Source organism: Ursus americanus, chromosome 2 (assembly GCF_024610735.1).
Source record: "Ursus americanus isolate L20-20 chromosome 2, mUrsAme1.1.p, whole genome shotgun sequence".
Classification (NCBI taxonomy): Eukaryota; Metazoa; Chordata; class Mammalia; order Carnivora; family Ursidae; genus Ursus; species Ursus americanus.
The window spans coordinates 46,147,314-46,164,848 of record NC_142128.1 but is presented as its reverse complement, the minus strand read 5'-3'; the positions used below and the strand labels follow the sequence as shown (position 1 = coordinate 46,164,848).

The following is a 17,535-nucleotide window of genomic DNA, read 5'->3' as shown; positions in this document are numbered from 1 at the left end:
TGGAGGAAATTCAGGAAAGGGAAAGTGTACTGTAGAATGTGTATGCAATGTCCTCTTTGGGGGGACAGTTTCCTTCAATGTGAAACCAGGATGCCCAGGATGTAGGCAGGAGGCAGGAAAAGAGAGCAGTTAAAAATGTGAAATGACAGGTACAGGAGGAGTGGGTTGTTTCTGCAACCCCCTCTCCGCCCACCAGAGACAACCCTTAGCTACTGTTAACGTAGCCTAGCTTAGCCAAGCCCACCTGCATTTCTGAGATAAAAATGCGTCTTCCATTGTTCATAGGAGAGAGAGTGTGAACTGGGTTAACTGGGAACTAACTCATGCAAGTCTATCCTTGCTCTCATAGTGTCATTTACTCAACTGGCAGTACAGTGGAGCCTGAGAAGACCTCCCAGCTTCAGTCGTTTGCTGTAAAAAGCACATACTCATTTAGTGAATCATGTAAATAATACAGTAAAAGATACACTTTTCTCTCAGGGCTCAGCATCCAACTGTGTTCTACAGGAATAACATATCCAATTTCACAACATCTGGGGGAAGTTCTGATGATAAGTAGAGCTGTGGTCAGTTTGTGAGGTGACAATGTGCAGGCTCTAGAATCAGGCAGGACAGGATTCTCAGTTCCAAGCCACCCCCCCTCCCACACACACACTGAATAGCTATGTGACCTTGAGTAAAGTGTTTAACCTCTCTGGACCTCGGAATCCTCTTCCAAAAGAGCTACTACCCTGTGATGTTGCTGTGGGGATTAAACTAGATTTATGCATGTTAGGTACCTGCTACATAGTTGACACTCAACTAAGAGAAATAGTAATAGCTACTATTCGTTCTCATATGCTGTATGCCTAACATTCTTCGTCACTTCTTACGTATATTAATTAATTGAACCCTCTTGGCAATCTTGAGATAGGTCCTATTTCATCATCCCCCCCCCACACATAGAAAGTGAGACCGAGCCTCAGAGAGTTTAATTTGCACCATATATAAAGGAACAGAGCTGAAAACCTAAGCAGTCTGTTTCCAATATTATCGTTATTATTATTATTACTATGATTACTATCATCATCATCATCATCACGCATCAGCAGAAACCAGATGGGCCCACGCTATTTCTCTCACACACATAAGATCCACAGTGACTTTCATCACACCGCTCGATGTACTCGCTCCAGAGTCGGGAGAAACTACATTTCCAGGGTCCAGGACTGGAGCTTGTTCTCTAAAAGAACAATGGACAAGGTCACTTGATTAGAGACAGCTACTTAGCATATAAACAATTTCTCAGGGTATTAGGACACCAGACCAACTAGAATCCCAATACAGGATTTTTTAATCTTAGGGTCACACAGGGGAACCTTGCCGGGACTTAAAGTTTCTCTCCTTTCTCCACTTTTCCAACTCTATCGCCCTAACTTTTCCAGCCAATAACTCACAGCTCTCTCCCGTCAGCCCTCAGATTTTACTACTGCCTCAACGTGTCTGCCTGAAACTCTCCTTACCCTGTTTCCGTCTGTGGAAATCACATACACAGGCTTGTGAGTTCTGTTCATGTCCCTCCTTCAATAGTGACCCCAACATCGTCTGCTTCTGAAAGCCTTGCCTCTTTATGTATTTAATTGGTTGGAATGAAAACTAAGAAAGAGTTTTAAAACTTTACTTAGATCTGTCTTTCACAAAATCCTTATATATTAACAAAATTCATATATGCAAGTAACAAAAGAAAAAGTGGGTAAAAGCGATGTTGAAGCGCCACACAAATGTTAATAATAATTACTTCTGGGGGCACCTGGGTGGCTCAGTCAGTTGAGCGTCTGCCCTTGGCTCAGGTCATGATCTCAAGGTCCTGGGATCGAGCCCTGTGTGGGGCTCTCCACTGAGGGGAGATCCTGCTTCTCCCTCTCCTTCTGCCCCTCCCCCTGCTAGTTCTCTTTCTCTCTCAAATAAAGAAAATCTTTAATAATAACAATAATTACTGCTGCCTGTCTGAAATGGGAGAAGAGGATTTTAAAAAGTGCAATGACACGGACCTCAGTTATACAACACACTGAGAAGAAAGCTCCCTGCTTGGGAGGAAGATTCCCCTCCTCTCCCATTCCAGCAGTTCACCGCGGGGTCACAGAAGTCTAGAGGGCACACAAGCCCAGCCCTGACCGGCACAGAGAACTTGTCAGGAGGGGCCATGCAATCCACCTCCTTCATGCTGGGCTGGCACTGGGGGCTCCTGGCCAGCTTCAGCCCCACAACGACTACCCCCAGGGCCACGAGGGTCTCCATAGGGCCTAGAGAAGGTGAGGTGACAGATTTGCTCCGGCTCCCTCTCTGACGCTCACACTCCTCCTCTGCCTGCTGGGTGTGCTCCAGCCAGGCAAGAACTCCCTGTCACTTGTCTTGTACCCTGTGCCTGTCCTCTTTGGAAATCTTGTCCCTAAGGCGTTCTGCTTGCACCAAGCCCTGCACATGGAAGACACTGGCCTCTAGGGAGTTCTTGGCAACCACTCCCTCTGGGCCTCATCCTCAGCCTTGTGCTACTCAGCCTCCCAAACCATCCTCTCACGGTCCTCTTTGCTCAGCCGGCCCTTGTTGGGGATGGTGATCTTGTTAGCCTTCTCTGGGCTCCCGTCAGTGGCTGCACACTCAGGATGCCATTGGCATCAATGTCAAAGGTCACCTTGATCTGGGGGACTCCACGTGCAGTAAGAGGGATACCAATTGGCTCAAAGTGCCCCAGCATGTCTCTGGTCATGGCCCCCTCACTCTCATACACCTGGGTCAGGACCCCAGGCTGGTTGTCTGAGTAGGTGGTGAAAGTCTGGGTCTTGTTTGGTGGGGATGGTGGCATTCCTCTGGATCAGCGTGGTCATCTCCCCACATGCTGTCTCCAGCCCCAGGGACAGGTGAGCCAGGTCCAGCAGCAGGAGATCCTGCACTTTCTCACACTCGTCTCCGATCAATACAGCCACCTGCACAGCAACCCCCGCCCTCCATAGCCACAGCCTCATCGGGGTTCATGCTCTTGTTCAGCTCCCTACCCCCAAAGAAGTCCCGTAGCAGCTTCTGCACCTTGCAGATGCGGGCGGAGCAGCCCACTAGGGCAATGTCATGGATCTGGCCTTCTCCACCCAGTCCAAGGCGCTGCAGAAAAGAACCAAGCCCAGTTCCTCAAAGCAGGCTCCAATGATGGACGTGTTGAAGTCCACGCCCTCAAACAGGGACTGATCTCCGGGGTGGCCTGGGTGCAAGAGGTCGGAGTGCGCGCGGCGCTCTCACAGGCTGTGCGAAGCCTGCGCAGGGTCTGCTTGTTCCCGCTCATGTTCTCCCCGTGCTTCTCACGGAAGTCCTTCATGAAGTGGCTCACCAACCTGTCGCCGAAGTTCTCTCCGCCCGGGCGAGCGTCTCCAGCCTCAGGCACCTTGAAGACACCTGCGTCCACAGCGGGGACCCTTACGTCGAAGGTGCGCCCACCCAGGTCGAAAACGAGCACGTTTGGCTCCCTGGCGCCCCGCGTGTCAGCCGGTTGGCGAGGGAGGTTGATGATCCGCAGCCGGTTGCGCCCCGCGATGGCACCCGCGTCATTGGTGGGCTGGCGCTGCGGAGTCGTTGAGGCAGGCGGGCACGGCGATCGCGGCGTGCCCCCCCCCCGGGCTGGCCCAGGCGCGCGACGCCTGTCTCCTTACCCTGGCCCAGCACCGTGGACGAGACCTCCTCGGGGTAGCAGGCCATGTCCTACCCGCGGTAGGACGCGCGCACCCAGGCCTTGCCGCCCTCGCTCGCCCCCCGGAAGGGCCGGTGATTCGGGTCGCGTGCACCTCAGCGCCCGCGAACCTGCGCGCCATCAGCCGCGTGCCGTCCATCCGGGTGGTGCGCGGAGTTCTCGGCTACCCGCACCCTCGTGGCGCGGGGTGGGTGAAGGCCACGTGGCCCGGCGCCCCAGCCACGCGGGGTCGGGGAAGGCCACCTAGCGGGGCGCGGGGCGCGTGCCCCAGTCGTGGGCGACGGTGGCCACCCGGCCGCACCGCCCCATGCCCACGCACGAGCGCGTGGAGCCCGGGTCGGTGCCCACGGCCACTTCGCTGGGGCAGCCGTCGCTCTGGCTTCTCGCGCTCCCGGGACGCGTCGGACGCCCGAGCCTGCGGGACTCGGGGCAGCGCGGCTCGGCCTCCACCAGCCTGTCATTCTCAGCCGCCGCGCCGCCTGCAGGCCACCCGCCCCTGGCTCAGCAGCTGGGAAAGTTCGGCTCTCCCGGCCGGTTCCAAGCGCGGTCGGAAGCCACTGAAGGCCGCAAATCCCCGAGAGAACCAATGCTCCGCTTGGACGGTTCAAGAGGGCGGTCCGAGGCCTGCAGCCGGGAAAGCCGAAAGCCTGTCCCCGTGCGAACAGAGACGTGGCCTCAGAGCCAGGACTTACAATAGGTGTTTGTTGTTGTTGTTCTTTTTTGAGTCGTAATGTTTTTCTGTCTGAAAACATAAAGGCACTACTTTCCAAATGGTGACTCAACAAGGACCCGATTCCCGTGGTGGAACGGAGCTAGGGAAGCAGATGAAGTTAAAGGATGGCGCCAGAAAGCGCTCGCTGTGAGCATTGGTGGTTCAGTGGTAGAATTCTCGCCTGCCACGCGGGAGGCCCGGGTTCGATTCCCGGCCAATGCAATGTAGTGTTCTTTGTTTTTGTTTTCTGTCGCACACTTGTTTGAACTAAGTCCTTTTCCATTCTTGGATTTGTGACACTGAACGAAGCGAAACCAGCTAGCTGAAGCTAGCGTTCTTTTGTTTTGGTTCCCCTCCTTTACCAAGTCACTTTCCTCTGAGGAGCGGGGGCCTGGAAGGGGGAGGAGCTTGAGCTGTAGTGGAAATACCCGGCTCTTGAGACCGGTCCCTGACGCTCGCTCCCGCCCCCGAGGGGCATTGTCCCAGAGGCCGACTGGAAAAGCACAGTATGCCAAAAGAAGGAGACTTTTCCGAGACATGAATGTGGAAGTGGAGGAAAAGAAAACAAAATGTCTTTGTCATTTGCCCGTTGGGGAATGGGACCTGAGTCTCCCAGGTGGCAGGCAGAGACACTCCCTGCTACACTAACCAGGGCAGTATCTTAAGAGTATGTGATACATTACAACATTAAACTTAAGTAGTTTATTAAAGGAACTTAAAAGTTGACTTTTGTGTAATATATTGTTATTTGCCTAATTCAAAGGAAGCCAATTTTTAAAAAGAGGAACAAAAACCTGTGCTCTGTAAGTGGCTTTTTTCTCCTCAGAGGCCTTGAGAACCCTTCTGGAAGCTCAGGGAGCTTTGGAGAGGGAGGCAGGAGTCAGGATGCAGAGGTCAGCCTGGCTTCTAGACCGGGTTTCTTGGTCAACCCTCTGCCTGTGTACCGGTGAGAAGGAGCTGGCAAAGTTTGCTGCTGGAGAGATCAGCTGTACTGGGATTGGTCCCAGTGATGGGTCCAGGAAAAAAGGGAATGTGAAGACGTGTGCAATGAATGACTTCCACTGTGGACAATCAAACCATCCTCAAAAAGAAGGAAACTATTTTATAGCCCCAAAAGAAAGAGGAGCTGTCGGCTTTAAATTCCTTCACTCTTGGTTGGAGTCTAGGCCAGCCAGGCCTGGGTATCACATTTGGGACATTTTAGACAAGGGCCTGCAAGAGAAGGGTCCTCACCTCAGGAGGAAAGGGGGCCTGGCCTGGAATCTGTGCCCTGGCCTGTTCAGAGACTGTCTTGTCCAAGCTCTTCCAACATTCTCTCCCAGCTCTCAGCAGCTCAAAGCCCCCTCCCATCCACCACCACCCCCCCCAAGAATTCCAGGGAATTCTAAAGCATGCACCTCCATATCTGGACATTAAACCACACAGACACTCTCCCAAAGTCACTCATTTATTTACTTTTTAATTCAAAAAGGTTCCAATGTAGAGGAGCCTATGTTGAGTGCTAACTTTATACGCACACTTAAATATATCCATTTATGTTTTGTAACTTAGCTTGAGTATCTTCAGAAGTAGAATGGATTTTAAAGTGATAACTTAAATGAACATTATGAAGTGGAGGGATGCTCGTGACCCAATACTGAGTGCAAAAAGTAAGTTGTAAAGCAACATATATAGTACAATCCAAAACTATACATATAAAGGTTTGTAACACCAACTACCTGTATATCCTTGAACGAGTCATTTCGACCATCTGGGCAATACCTTCCTCAATTTTAAAATAAGGAGATTAGACTACATCATTTATAAGGACTTTCTAGGTTTAAAATTCTGATTTCAAATGCTAAAGAATTCACTCATTCCACAACTTTTTTTTTTAATGATGAAAGAGATTTTTTTTTTAAGATTTTATTTATTTATTCGACAGAGAGAGAGACAGCCAGCGAGAGAGGGAACACAAGCAGGGGGAGTGGGAGAGGAAGAAGCAGGCTCCCAGTGGAGGAGCCTGATGTGGGGCTCGATCCCACAATGCCAGGATCACGCTGAGCCAAAGGCAGACGCCTAACCGTTGTGCCACCCAGGCGCCCCTCATTCCACAACTTTTTGAGTGCTTTATCATGTGCGGGGCACTGACCTACACTCTAAGTACATGGCAGTGAACAAAGGCCCACTCTCCTGGAGCTCACATTCTGATAGGAGGTGGCGTAGTCAGGCAATAAACAATTAACAAACGAACATACTTAGAGCTGGCTGGGCTGCCTGTGCCTCGACCTTCAGAAATCCACTGGGGGGGGGGGATTGCAATTTAGCTCTGGAAAACGCAGGCCCCCGTTTTTCCCTGGAGGCTAACGGGTGGTTGGAGGCTCCTTAGCCAGGTTGCTGTGGAGAGGGGCTGGGGCAGGACGAAAGCTATGGCCTGAGCTGAGGTTGCTGCCACCAATGCTGTTACACCTTGGCAAGAAAGGCCATTTGCCCCGAGGGCCCTGGTTCCATTTGACTTTGCAATTCCTCCAGTCTCCTTTGAGCTTTGAAAGTCTCTCTACACAGACAAAGATGGCCCCATGTCCACCGCAAACAGGAGTCCCATCACCAGGCAGAAAGTGATTTGATACCAAGGTGCAAAGATGAATAGAATTGCCAGACCTAATAGGAGATGCAGAGGGATGGGGAAAATGACGGTTGTCAAGGCAGAAATTTGGAATAAACAGTCAGGTCCCCTGTGGGGAGCCTTTGTGAAGTCACCCAAGCCAGGGCCTAAGGCCAAGGCCCAAAGCAGCCAGGTAGCCCAGGAAGTCTTCAGAGATTCTCTTCACCTCTCTGTCTTCCCAAATAAAGCACTGGATCAGCATTTCCTGAAGGGTGACCTTGGGCACATCCGTTCTGAGGGACATTGATACAAGTTGCAGAGGAAAAAAGATTCTATGGTTAACTAGGTTTGGCGAATGCCTTATAAAACTTAGTTTAAAAGTTTTCTTTGCAATAGGACTTCTTGGAGGCTTTAATCGGCATTATGAATATACAAGGAGAGCAACAGCGTAGCAGAATGTTCTGCATTATTTTGACCACAGAACCCCTTCACTCCAAAAAGCCTCTCAAGGAATTGTGTGACTGGGGAACAGCTTTTGGAAAATACTGAACTAGGGAATCCAAACCACATCAGCAGATTCACTCACCATTTCCTCTGAGCTCAAGACTGGGTGATAATCACCGACAACATAAGCGAGAAGGATTAGACAGCAACAGCTAACAAACAAGATGGGTTCCCTCAGGTGAAGGGAAAGAAACTAAAGTTTTAATCAGGCTGAACGAGTGTGGGAAACAGTCCGTATGTTAGCATAGGCAGTTAGTTAGGTTCTAACAGGAGACCCGGAAGCCAACAACAAGAAAGCCCGTGGCCAGCTATTGGGAAAGTCAGAGGCCTGTCCTGGCAGCCTTCCAGAAGAAGCCAGATCAAACCAGACAGGCCCAAGATGGCAGATGCCATGACAGGAACCCCCCGACCAAATAAGGAAGAAAAAGCTCAGAGACCTGTTTTCTGCCCCTAGTAATGAATATTCTGCCCTCAACCGTCAGTGAAAGATAAGACACCTCCCCCACCCAGGGCACACATCCCAAACTCTTTCTCTCTCCCTCTCCCCCAACCCCACCTTGCAATAAACATTCCCACTTGTGTCACTTGTTAGCTGTGCTGTTGTCTGTCCTGGAAATTCCTCCTCATGACACAGGTGTAGTGTTTTTGAATGCTGGTGTGTTGGTGGGGTCCGGAGCCGACAGCCAAGGAAGAGTTCTTGAGGCGTCTTCGGTACAAAATGGTGGCTTTATTAAAGCACGGGGACAGGACCCATGGGCAGAAAGAGGGACTGCCTACTGCTCCCTGCTGCCCTGGGATCACGAGGAGCAAGTGATTATATACCTTGGGGTCAGGGGAAGTAAAGATAAGGGAAGTTCCAAAAGGACTTTCATATGTAAAAGCAGACTTAGGATCCTGGGGAATGTTACAATCTGCCCATTTCAAGTATTGTCAATGGGGTGCAGGTTATAAAGACATTACAGGTAAATGGGAGAGTGTTCTGGGTGAATATCAAAGGCAATACCTTTGCTAAATAGAGACGTACTTTCCGTATTTCCTAAAGATATGGGGTAGATACGCATCACCAGATAAAGGGCTAGGAGAAAGAACAGCTTCCTGGTAAACCTGACAGGATACATTTGTTGCTAAGTATACCTTCAGCGCAGCGTCGTCCAATAGAAATGCAATGTGAGCCACATATTTAAATTCACATATATAAAGGCTGCATTTGCAAAAGTAAGAAAAAAAGTGAAAGTAAAAAACATCTCATCCCTAACGGGGATAATTCCTCTAGCATTTATGAAATTGCAAGTATATAATTTTTACATTATTTTTCATGATGTATTTTTCAGGCAGGGGGAAAACAGGTAATGTCATTGTCTATTTTCAATAGATAACGTCTGCAGATACCTGACACGCATGCCCCACTTCCTGCGCCCTGCTCACAGCTAGAAGAGGCAGCCCTAGGTCTTTCAGATGGGAAAAGCCCTCTCCTAACTCCTTCATTCTCGCCCCCCCGCGCCCAGGTCAGGCTGGGACCTCCTTGGGTAATGCCAAGGAGGACGGAGCTCACAGAATCACCAATGACTAATCAGACTTTGAAATTACCTGAGGCACCAACACTTTAGGTAGATGACGGCCGGTACTTCACCAACAGATTGCGTCATGTCAGACCATGTTAGGTCATGTGAAAATAAAGCAAGCCATCTGAGAGAAGGAGCGGGGAAGGAAGGGAGGGCGGAAAGGGGAGAGAGCGAGAGGGCAAGAGAAAATGAGAGAGCTGGTTGAAATTGGAGAGAAGTAGTGAAAAAAGCAGACAAGAGCGGTCTCGTCTTCCAAATCTGGCTTCCCGAACACACTTCCTGTTTCACTTTCAGTCTGCTGACGTCATGCTTTTTTCCGTGTCTCTGAAGATCTTTGAGGTTTCCTCTCATAGGTTTATGGTGCATCTGTATTTCATCGATTCTGACTGGGTTTTGTTTTCTTACAATCAACATTCTTCTCCTGTTGAGGACAGTCAGTAACACCATGGGGAGAATCAGCTTCTCTGGCTGGTAGTTCGCTCAGAGGAGACAAAGCTCAGAGGAGACAAGGCTCCAGGGCGGGGAATGCACAGCAATGAGGGAGCGGGCCAGTGAGAGGAGAAGGGAGCTCAGGGAAGGTGTGCAAGGATGCGAAGAAAAAGCGATTCACTTACAATTTCCCTGAGGGCTCCCCTCATTCCTTTTGATGCTTGGCTCAACTCTTTTCTTCCTCATACCCCCCCCCCCAAGAAAATCAGGGGAAAAATCAAATACATGATTTACTCTTCCAGAGTTTTGTGCTACGGTCCACCTCCACTATAATTCTCATCACATGTTCTCATCACAACTCCTCATGGGGGCACAATACATTCTCCAGAGCTGTGGGGGCAGGAACAGGTCACCGACATGGGGGGCTTGATTCCATTCTCATTGCCTCAACAGTGGAAGGTTTCCCTTGTGGGTCTACACCACCTTAGCTGCCATGCCACACAATAAGGATTATGCTTGTTGTTTTTGTTTAAAATGGGATTGCAAGATTTTTCAGAAATGCCTAGCTCTGTGCTGCAGGGTGTTTGAAGAGGGAAGAGTCAGGGCCTACTTTGAGACAGATAAAATTAATTTAATAATATATTTTATTTAACCCAATGTATTAGTTTTCGACAGCTGCCGTAACAAAGTACTATGAACGAGTGGTTTAACCACCATAAATTTATTGTGTCACAGTTTCAGAGGCCGGAAGTCAGATCCAAGTGTCAGCAGGGACATGTTCCCTCTGAAGGCACTAGGGAAGGATCTGTTCAGGCCTCTTTCCTACCTTCTGACAGTTCCTACAGCATAGCTCCAAACTTTACCTGGTGTTCTTCCCAGGTGAGTGTGTCTATGTCTTTGAATTTCCCCTTTTAATATGGATGCTAGTCATATTGTATGAGCAGCCCGCTCTATTCCAGGATGTCCTCATCCTAACTAATTACATGGGAAACAGACGTCCTATCGCCAAATAAGCTCACATTCTGAGGTACTGGGAGTCAGGACTTCAGTATGTGCATTTTGAGAGGACACAATTCAATCCATAATACCCAATATATCCAATATAGCATTATTTCAATATGTAATCGGTATAAAAACATAGAGATGGTTTACACTCCTGTTTCCAGTCTTTGAAATTCAGCGTATATTTTATACTTAAGGGATTCTTCAATTTGAACTAGCCTCTTTTCAAGTGCTCAATAGCTACATGTGACTAGAGGCTACCATATTGGAAAATACAAATATAAAATTTTTAGAATCACAGAAATTCTATTTTAAAAAAATATTTTATTTATGTGACAGAGAGCATGAGCAGGGGGAGTGGCAGGCAGAGGGAGAGGGAAAAGCAGGCTCTCTGCTGAGCAGGGAGCCCGATGCAGGGCTCGATCCCAGTACCCTGGGTTCATGACCTGAGCCGAAAGCAGACGCTTAACTGAATGACCCACCCAGGCTCCCCTCACAGAAATTCTAGTACACAGCATGTTCCGGGAAGCAAAACTATGCAATGGTGACAAAAAGCAAATCAATTGTTGCCTGGAGGGGACAAGAAGGAGGAAATTACAGAGGGGCATGAGGAAATGTTTGGGGGTTCATCATCCTGATGGTAGTCATGGTTTTATATGTCAAAACTTATCAAATAGTGCACTTTAAAGGTGTACATATTATTGTCTATCAACTATACATCAATAAAGCTCAGTTATATATCAATTTAAAGAGTTACTTGTAAAAACACTCAAATAATACTATAGGACAAATGATATAAGCCCTTACTCACCATATTATTATGTTTTGAATTTCAAGAGTTTACATAAAATTATGATTTATAATTTTTTATAATTTATAAAAAATTTATCATTTTCATATTATAAGATTTCACTATTCTACAATTTACTTTTTTAAGACATTTATTTATTTGAGAGAGAGGGTGTGCATGAGTGGGGGGGAGGAGCAGAGAGAGGGACAGGATCTCAAGCCGACCTCCCCACAGAGCATGGAGCCCCACACTGGGCTCGATCTCACAACCCTGAGACCATGAACTGAGCTGAAAGAGTCACCCACTTAACCGAGGGAGCCACCCAGGTGGCCCTACAATTGACTTTTTTAGCCTACTATCTGTATGAGTCATCTTTGGATAACTTATGTATTATTGCAAATGGAGTCCATATTCTATTACTCCAAAGCTTGGCAGCTTAAAACAGGAAACATTTATTCAGGAAACTCACAGTTTCTGGAGTCAGGAATCCAGGAGCAACTTAGCTTCATGGATCTGCTTCACGGTCCTCATGAAGTTGCTGTCAAGCTGTTGACTGGGTAAGCAGTCCTCTGAGGCTTCAACTGGAATGGAGGACCCAATGGAGCTCATGTGGGTGGTGGCTCAAGTAGCCTTCGTTCCTCCCTCTTTGGGCCACTGCATAGCTGGCCTGTGCATCATCGCACAATGTTAACTGGGGGGGCGCCTGGGTGGCTCAGTCGTTAGGCGTCTGCCTTCTGTTCGGGTCATGATCTCAGAGTCCTGGGATCCAGCCCGGCGTTGGGCTCCATGCTCAGCGGGAAGCCTGCTTCTACCTCTCCCACTCCCCCTGCTGGTGTTCCCTCTCTCGCTGTCGCTCTCTGTCAAATAAATAAATAAAATCTTAAAAAAAAAAAAAAAAAAAAAGTTAACTGGCCTCCTCCAGAGAAGGTTATGAGAGAGAAAGAGAGAGAGCCCAAGATGGAAGCCACAGTGTTTTCTAACCTAATTTTGGAAGCGACATACTTATATCTTGGCTACCTGCTATTATTCACACATACAAACCCCCATACAGTGTGGGAAAGGATTGTGGCTGGTTTGAAAACCGGGAGGTGGTGATCCTTATAAAGGGTCTTAGCAGCTCACTACCACAAAAAAATAACTGACATATATGCTTATTTACTCACTCTTCTAAACAGTTATATTATGTTATATATTTCATTAACAGATTCTTAGCAATGAACATGTAAAGTATTCCCTACTTTTCAAGAACACAAACTATATCTATATAGATATAAGAGTAAAGCAATAGAAATTTATTAAGTAAGAATACAGATAAAGCTTTCAGGAGTGAGAGGGGTGTGGACAGGGTTGCCCTATAAAAATAAATTAATGAACATACAATTTTACCCACTAGTGCAAATATTGAGTAAGATAAAATACTACAGTAGAATGTTGACAAACGATAAACACATTAAAAATACAGATCTCTGAAAATTTTGAAATATAATTTGATTCCCCCAAATTCCCCATTAAATGATATTGACCTTTTCCTCCCTCATCGCCAATACTACAATCAAATATTGCAAATATTCAGATTCCTCTCTATGTCCCTTTGCATTGAGAGACAAAGATGTCCTTTTCTTCCAGAGGTACAGGTAGGACACCTCTCACAGGAGCATTTTACAATTATTTTTTCATTTTTAAAATTCATTTGAAAGAGAGAGAGCAAAAGCAGGGGGAGTGGGAGGAAGAAGAGGAAGCAGGGATCCATCCCAGGATCCTGAGATCATGACCTAAGCACAAGGAAGAGGATTAACTGACTAAGCTGCCCGGGCGACAATAATTTTTTTTTTTTTCACTAACATCTATGCCCTGGGTGGGGCTTGAACTCATGGAACTAAGATGAAGAGTTGTATACTCCACTGAGCCAACCAGGCATTCCTGCAAATACTGATAACATGTGATAAGGCCGAAACTATGACAACCTAGAAGTCTGGATATGTACAAGGCTGTGTAACGGAAGATGTATGGTAGAATGTTAATTCTAAAAGGGCGATGGTACTTACATAAATTGTATTGCTTTGCCCAGACTGTTATAACATATTGCACATTCAGGGCCATAAAACAAGAAAAATTAATTCTCTCACAGTCTTAGACTAAACTTGAAATAAAGATGACTCCATGGTCGTGCTCCATGGATATACTAGGAAAAATGCCTTCTTACACCATACAAGCTTTTGTGCCTCCCAAATTTTAGAGAAATAAATACGGAAACTACCGTAATTCCAATGTTCCATACTTTCTCTATGTATACATTTCACTGTAAATACCTCTTGTTGCAAGAAAACTGAACAAAACCCAAGGAAAAAGACTAACACAGGGTGGGGAGGGGGGCAGAGTAGACCCTGGGTGGGTGTACCCTAAGGCTGAGGGGAACATCTTCAAGGTGACATCTAGGTCCTGAGCCTGCGGGGTGGGGGTGGGAGCTGGAGGGGGAGGAGGGTGCTCCAGGGAGCACGCTTGCCACTTTGCCATGGGACTCAGGGGAGTGGTGGTGAGGAGATGTGAGGGACGTGTTGGCTAGATGTCCACCCTGTGTGTCTCCCGTGCACCTCCAGCCCCTCCCACCCGCCAAAAGCACCCAAGTCCTCTATGATCATCACCACCGCCATCGCCACCACCGCCACCACCATCACCAGAAGGACCAGCTCCACCACCAGCTCACGCGCATGGACATCATCGCCAACAGCACCCAAGTCCTCCACCATCAGTACCACCCCCACACCACGTAGTCTACCCCCAACCCCTCGTACCATAGCAGCAGCAGCAGCAGCAGCAGCAGCAGAAGCAGCAGCAGCAGCAGCAGCAGCAGCACCAGCAGCAAGACCAAGTCCACCATCACCACACTGGCAAAGGCACCATCGCCCACAGCACTGATGTCCCTCACCACCACCACCACAACCACCACCACCACCACCACCAGGACCAAATCCAGCAGCAGCACCAAGTGCACCACCAGCGCACCAGCATGGACATCATCACCAACAGCACCCAAGTCCTCTATGATCACCACCACCGCCATCGCCACCACCACCTCCACGAACTCCACTATCACCGCACCGGCACGGGCACCATCACCAACAGGACTGAAGTCCTTCACCATCATCACCACCCCCACCACCATCACCAGAAGGACCAGGTCCACCACCAGCTCATGCGCATGGACATCATCGCCAACAGCACCCAAGTCCTCCACCATCAGTACCACCCCCACACCACGTAGTCTACCCCCAACCCCTCGTCCCATAGCAGCAGCAGCAGCAGCAGCAGCAGCAAGACCAAGTCTACCATCACCACACTGGCACAGGCACCATGGCCCACAGCACTGACGTCCTTCACCACCACCACCACCATGACCAAGTCCAGCAGCAGCACCAAGTCCACCACCAGCGCACCAGCATGGACATCATCACCAACAGCACCCAAGTCCTCTACGATCACCACCACCGCCATCGCCACCGCCACCTCCACGAGCTCCACTATCACCACACCGGCACGGGCACCATCGCCAACAGGACTGAAGTCCTTCGTCACCACCACCACCGCCACCACCAAGACCGTGTCCACCATCACCCCGGCAGCCCTGGCACCGTCACCAACGGCACCAAAGGCCACCACCACCATCGCCAGCAGCGGCGGCACCAAGTCATCCACCAGCAACAACACAAGTACCAGCTCAGCCAGTACCTCCCCCCCGCCCCGGCCGCCCCTCTGGCCCAACATCCCCACACCTGTCGCCTGCCTCCTCGCCCCCTCCTTTCCAAGTCCTCACTGGTCAATGATCCTGGGTGGCATTTGTCCTGTTGGCCTCTCTGAATCTCAACCCCAGGACGACCCCTGAGACCTGACTGACTGTCCCAATGATAGGTGACTGAAGTCTCCGGGGCTGTGGAATTCCTCACCCCGCTGGGACGGCTCCTAGACCCGGTCCCCCATCTCTCTGTGTTTCCCGTGCTTGCCTGCCTACCGGCTTCCCACCCACGTCCCCCTGCACCCCACCCGTTGGCCCGAGCGCCCTGCAGTACAACACAGCATAGCACAGCACAGCAGTCTCCCCCCGCACCACCGCCATGGTCCTCTCCCACCACGGGGGACTCCAGCTTTTTTACGCCGGGACCCACTCCCCACCACTTGCCGCGTGCTGCTCCTGCCAGCCTCCAGGCTAGACCCCTGCCACCCGCCACCCACCCCGTGTACCCCACACCCATCTCTCACACTCAAGGCCAGCAGTCGGACCTCCCACAGGCTCCTCAGGCACACTCCTACTCCGTCTCCTCCCCTACCTCAGATCTGAGCTCACCCTCCCGCACACGTGCACGCGTGCCGGGTAAGACGCCCCAAGCCTCCGCAGAGACCCTGCCTGAGTGGCCAGCCACGCTCTCGGCCGGGTCCGCAAGCCCCACACTTCCCCGCCCGGCACTCCACCCACACATCCGGGCTGCTCCCGGCCCTCCCGTCCTTCTGGGATCCTTGTCGCCCTCTGCCCTAACCCCCGTGGGAGGCCACCCACGGGAGCAAACACCTTCATCCTGCGCTTCCCCCACCGCGGCTGCCTCCCCCCCCCACGCACACACACTCACTCACGTACGCATGCACACAGAGGCAAGGGTGCTGAAGGAACTCCCTGTGGTGATGGTAAACACCCGGACGCCCACAGGGGTTCCTTTCCTGGCTGGTACGACCTTGTCCCAATCCAGCGAGTGGGCTGCGGCGGCAGGTTTGGGCGGGGCACGGGCTGTCCGCTTGGGCTCTGAAGGAGACAATCTCTGAACAGAGAGCAAACGCTTGGCGGACAGGGGCGTGAACGTGTTGGCGGGAAGGAGACCCTGGTCTGCGATTTCCCTAGAGGAGCACCCGTAGGAGACGACGCGCACAGGGGTGCAGAGAGGGATGGAGTAGACCCTGGCTAGGTGTACGCTAAGGCTGAATGGGCAATGAGAACATCTTTAAGGTGCCGTCCAGGTCGTGGGTCTGCGGGATGAGGGTAGGGCTGGAGGGGGAGGAGGGTGCTCCAGGGAGCACGCTTGCCACTTTGCCATAGGATTCAGGGGAGTGGTGGTGAGGCGATGTGAGGGACGTGTTGGCTAGAAGTCCACCCTGTGTGTCTCCCGTGCGCCTCCAGCCCCTCCCACCCGCTCGGCCGTTGGGTTTTCCCCACCGGCCTCCCGAATCTCCCCGCTGTCTCACCTGCTCTGCCTGGTGGTCCGGCGACCTGGACGTGCCCAGATTCGCTTTCCCAACCCCACCTCCGGGGCGCCACGGGCCGGCTCTCTGCTCCCATCTCCGCCCAAGGCCAGCACCCACGTGGACCGCAATCGCCGGGCACGGGAGACGCGGCCAGCCCAGAGGTTCGTGGTGTCGGTGCTGGGAAGCTGGGCCGGGCCGTGGCTGGCCGGGGGGAGAGGCAAGGGACCAGGGGCTCCAGCAGGGTACCCGGCTCGAAGAGGTAGATTGCTCACGCTCCCCAGACCTCCTCCCCCACTCCCCCTGCCCCTCTTCCCAGCACCGACACCACGAACTAGCACCTCAGGAAGGAGCAAGGGGTGTCCTGTCAGGGGTGGCGAGGTTTCTCCTGAAGACAGCACTGCAGCCACAGAGGCCAAGCCCCTGGGCTGGCTGGACGTGCGGGCGTCTGCTGGTGGCCATGAGTGGGGATAGAGGGTATCGCGGCCTCTCGGGTTTGGGGCGGAGGAAGAGGGGGAGCCCGGCCAGCGTCCAGGGGAGGCGCCCAAGCCCTGCAGTTGGGCGGCCGGCTGGCGAGGCCAAAAGGCTTGGGCTGGCCGAGGCGACAGGGCAAGGCTTGGGCTAGACGGGGCGGCTGGCCTTGCGTGGGCGCCGAGGCGGCGTGGCAAGGGAGAAGCTGGCTAAAAGGGGCGCGGATGCGCTGGGCAGGTTGGTAGGTAGGCCGAGAGGAAGAAGAAAGGCTTCCCTGACCGGGAATCGAACCCGGGCCGCGGCGGTGAGAGCGCCGAATCCTAACCACTAGACCACCAGGGAGCGGCGGGCTCCACGCCTGGCCCGCACCCCCTGGACCCAGCGCCTCCATACCACCCACGCGCTTCTGCTTTGCCTCCAAGGCCCCCGCCTTGCCACGGCCAGCCGCCCGCCGGCCCTGCCAATCCACCTACCCTGCTGGCAGCACCCTCAAAACGCTGCACGCCTCCTTCCCTCACACACGCGCTCAGCTTCGGCCACGCT

General features: G+C 51.4%; 1 protein-coding gene and 2 non-coding genes across 3 annotated transcripts; 1 reads left to right on the top strand and 2 right to left on the bottom strand.

Moving 5' to 3' along the window:
- Positions 1 to 2,170: 2,170 nt before the first annotated feature.
- HSPA6 (heat shock protein family A (Hsp70) member 6) lies at positions 2,171 to 14,536 on the bottom strand. The gene is given in 14 exon segments (XM_087865891.1): positions 2,171 to 2,322; positions 2,325 to 2,501; positions 2,504 to 2,632; positions 2,635 to 2,818; positions 2,820 to 2,984; positions 2,986 to 3,113; positions 3,116 to 3,217; positions 3,220 to 3,592; positions 3,594 to 3,641; positions 3,643 to 3,803; positions 3,806 to 3,873; positions 3,918 to 4,194; positions 13,910 to 14,036; positions 14,153 to 14,536. Coding segments are annotated over 14 exon segments (2,475 nt in total).
- Positions 4,579 to 4,649, top strand: TRNAG-GCC (transfer RNA glycine (anticodon GCC)). Its single transcript has one exon. It is a non-coding gene; the product is annotated as a tRNA-Gly (tRNA).
- A 2,726-nt stretch (positions 14,537 to 17,262) lies between the features above and the next one.
- TRNAE-CUC (transfer RNA glutamic acid (anticodon CUC)) lies at positions 17,263 to 17,334 on the bottom strand. Its single transcript has one exon. It is a non-coding gene; the product is annotated as a tRNA-Glu (tRNA).
- Positions 17,335 to 17,535: the final 201 nt, after the last annotated feature.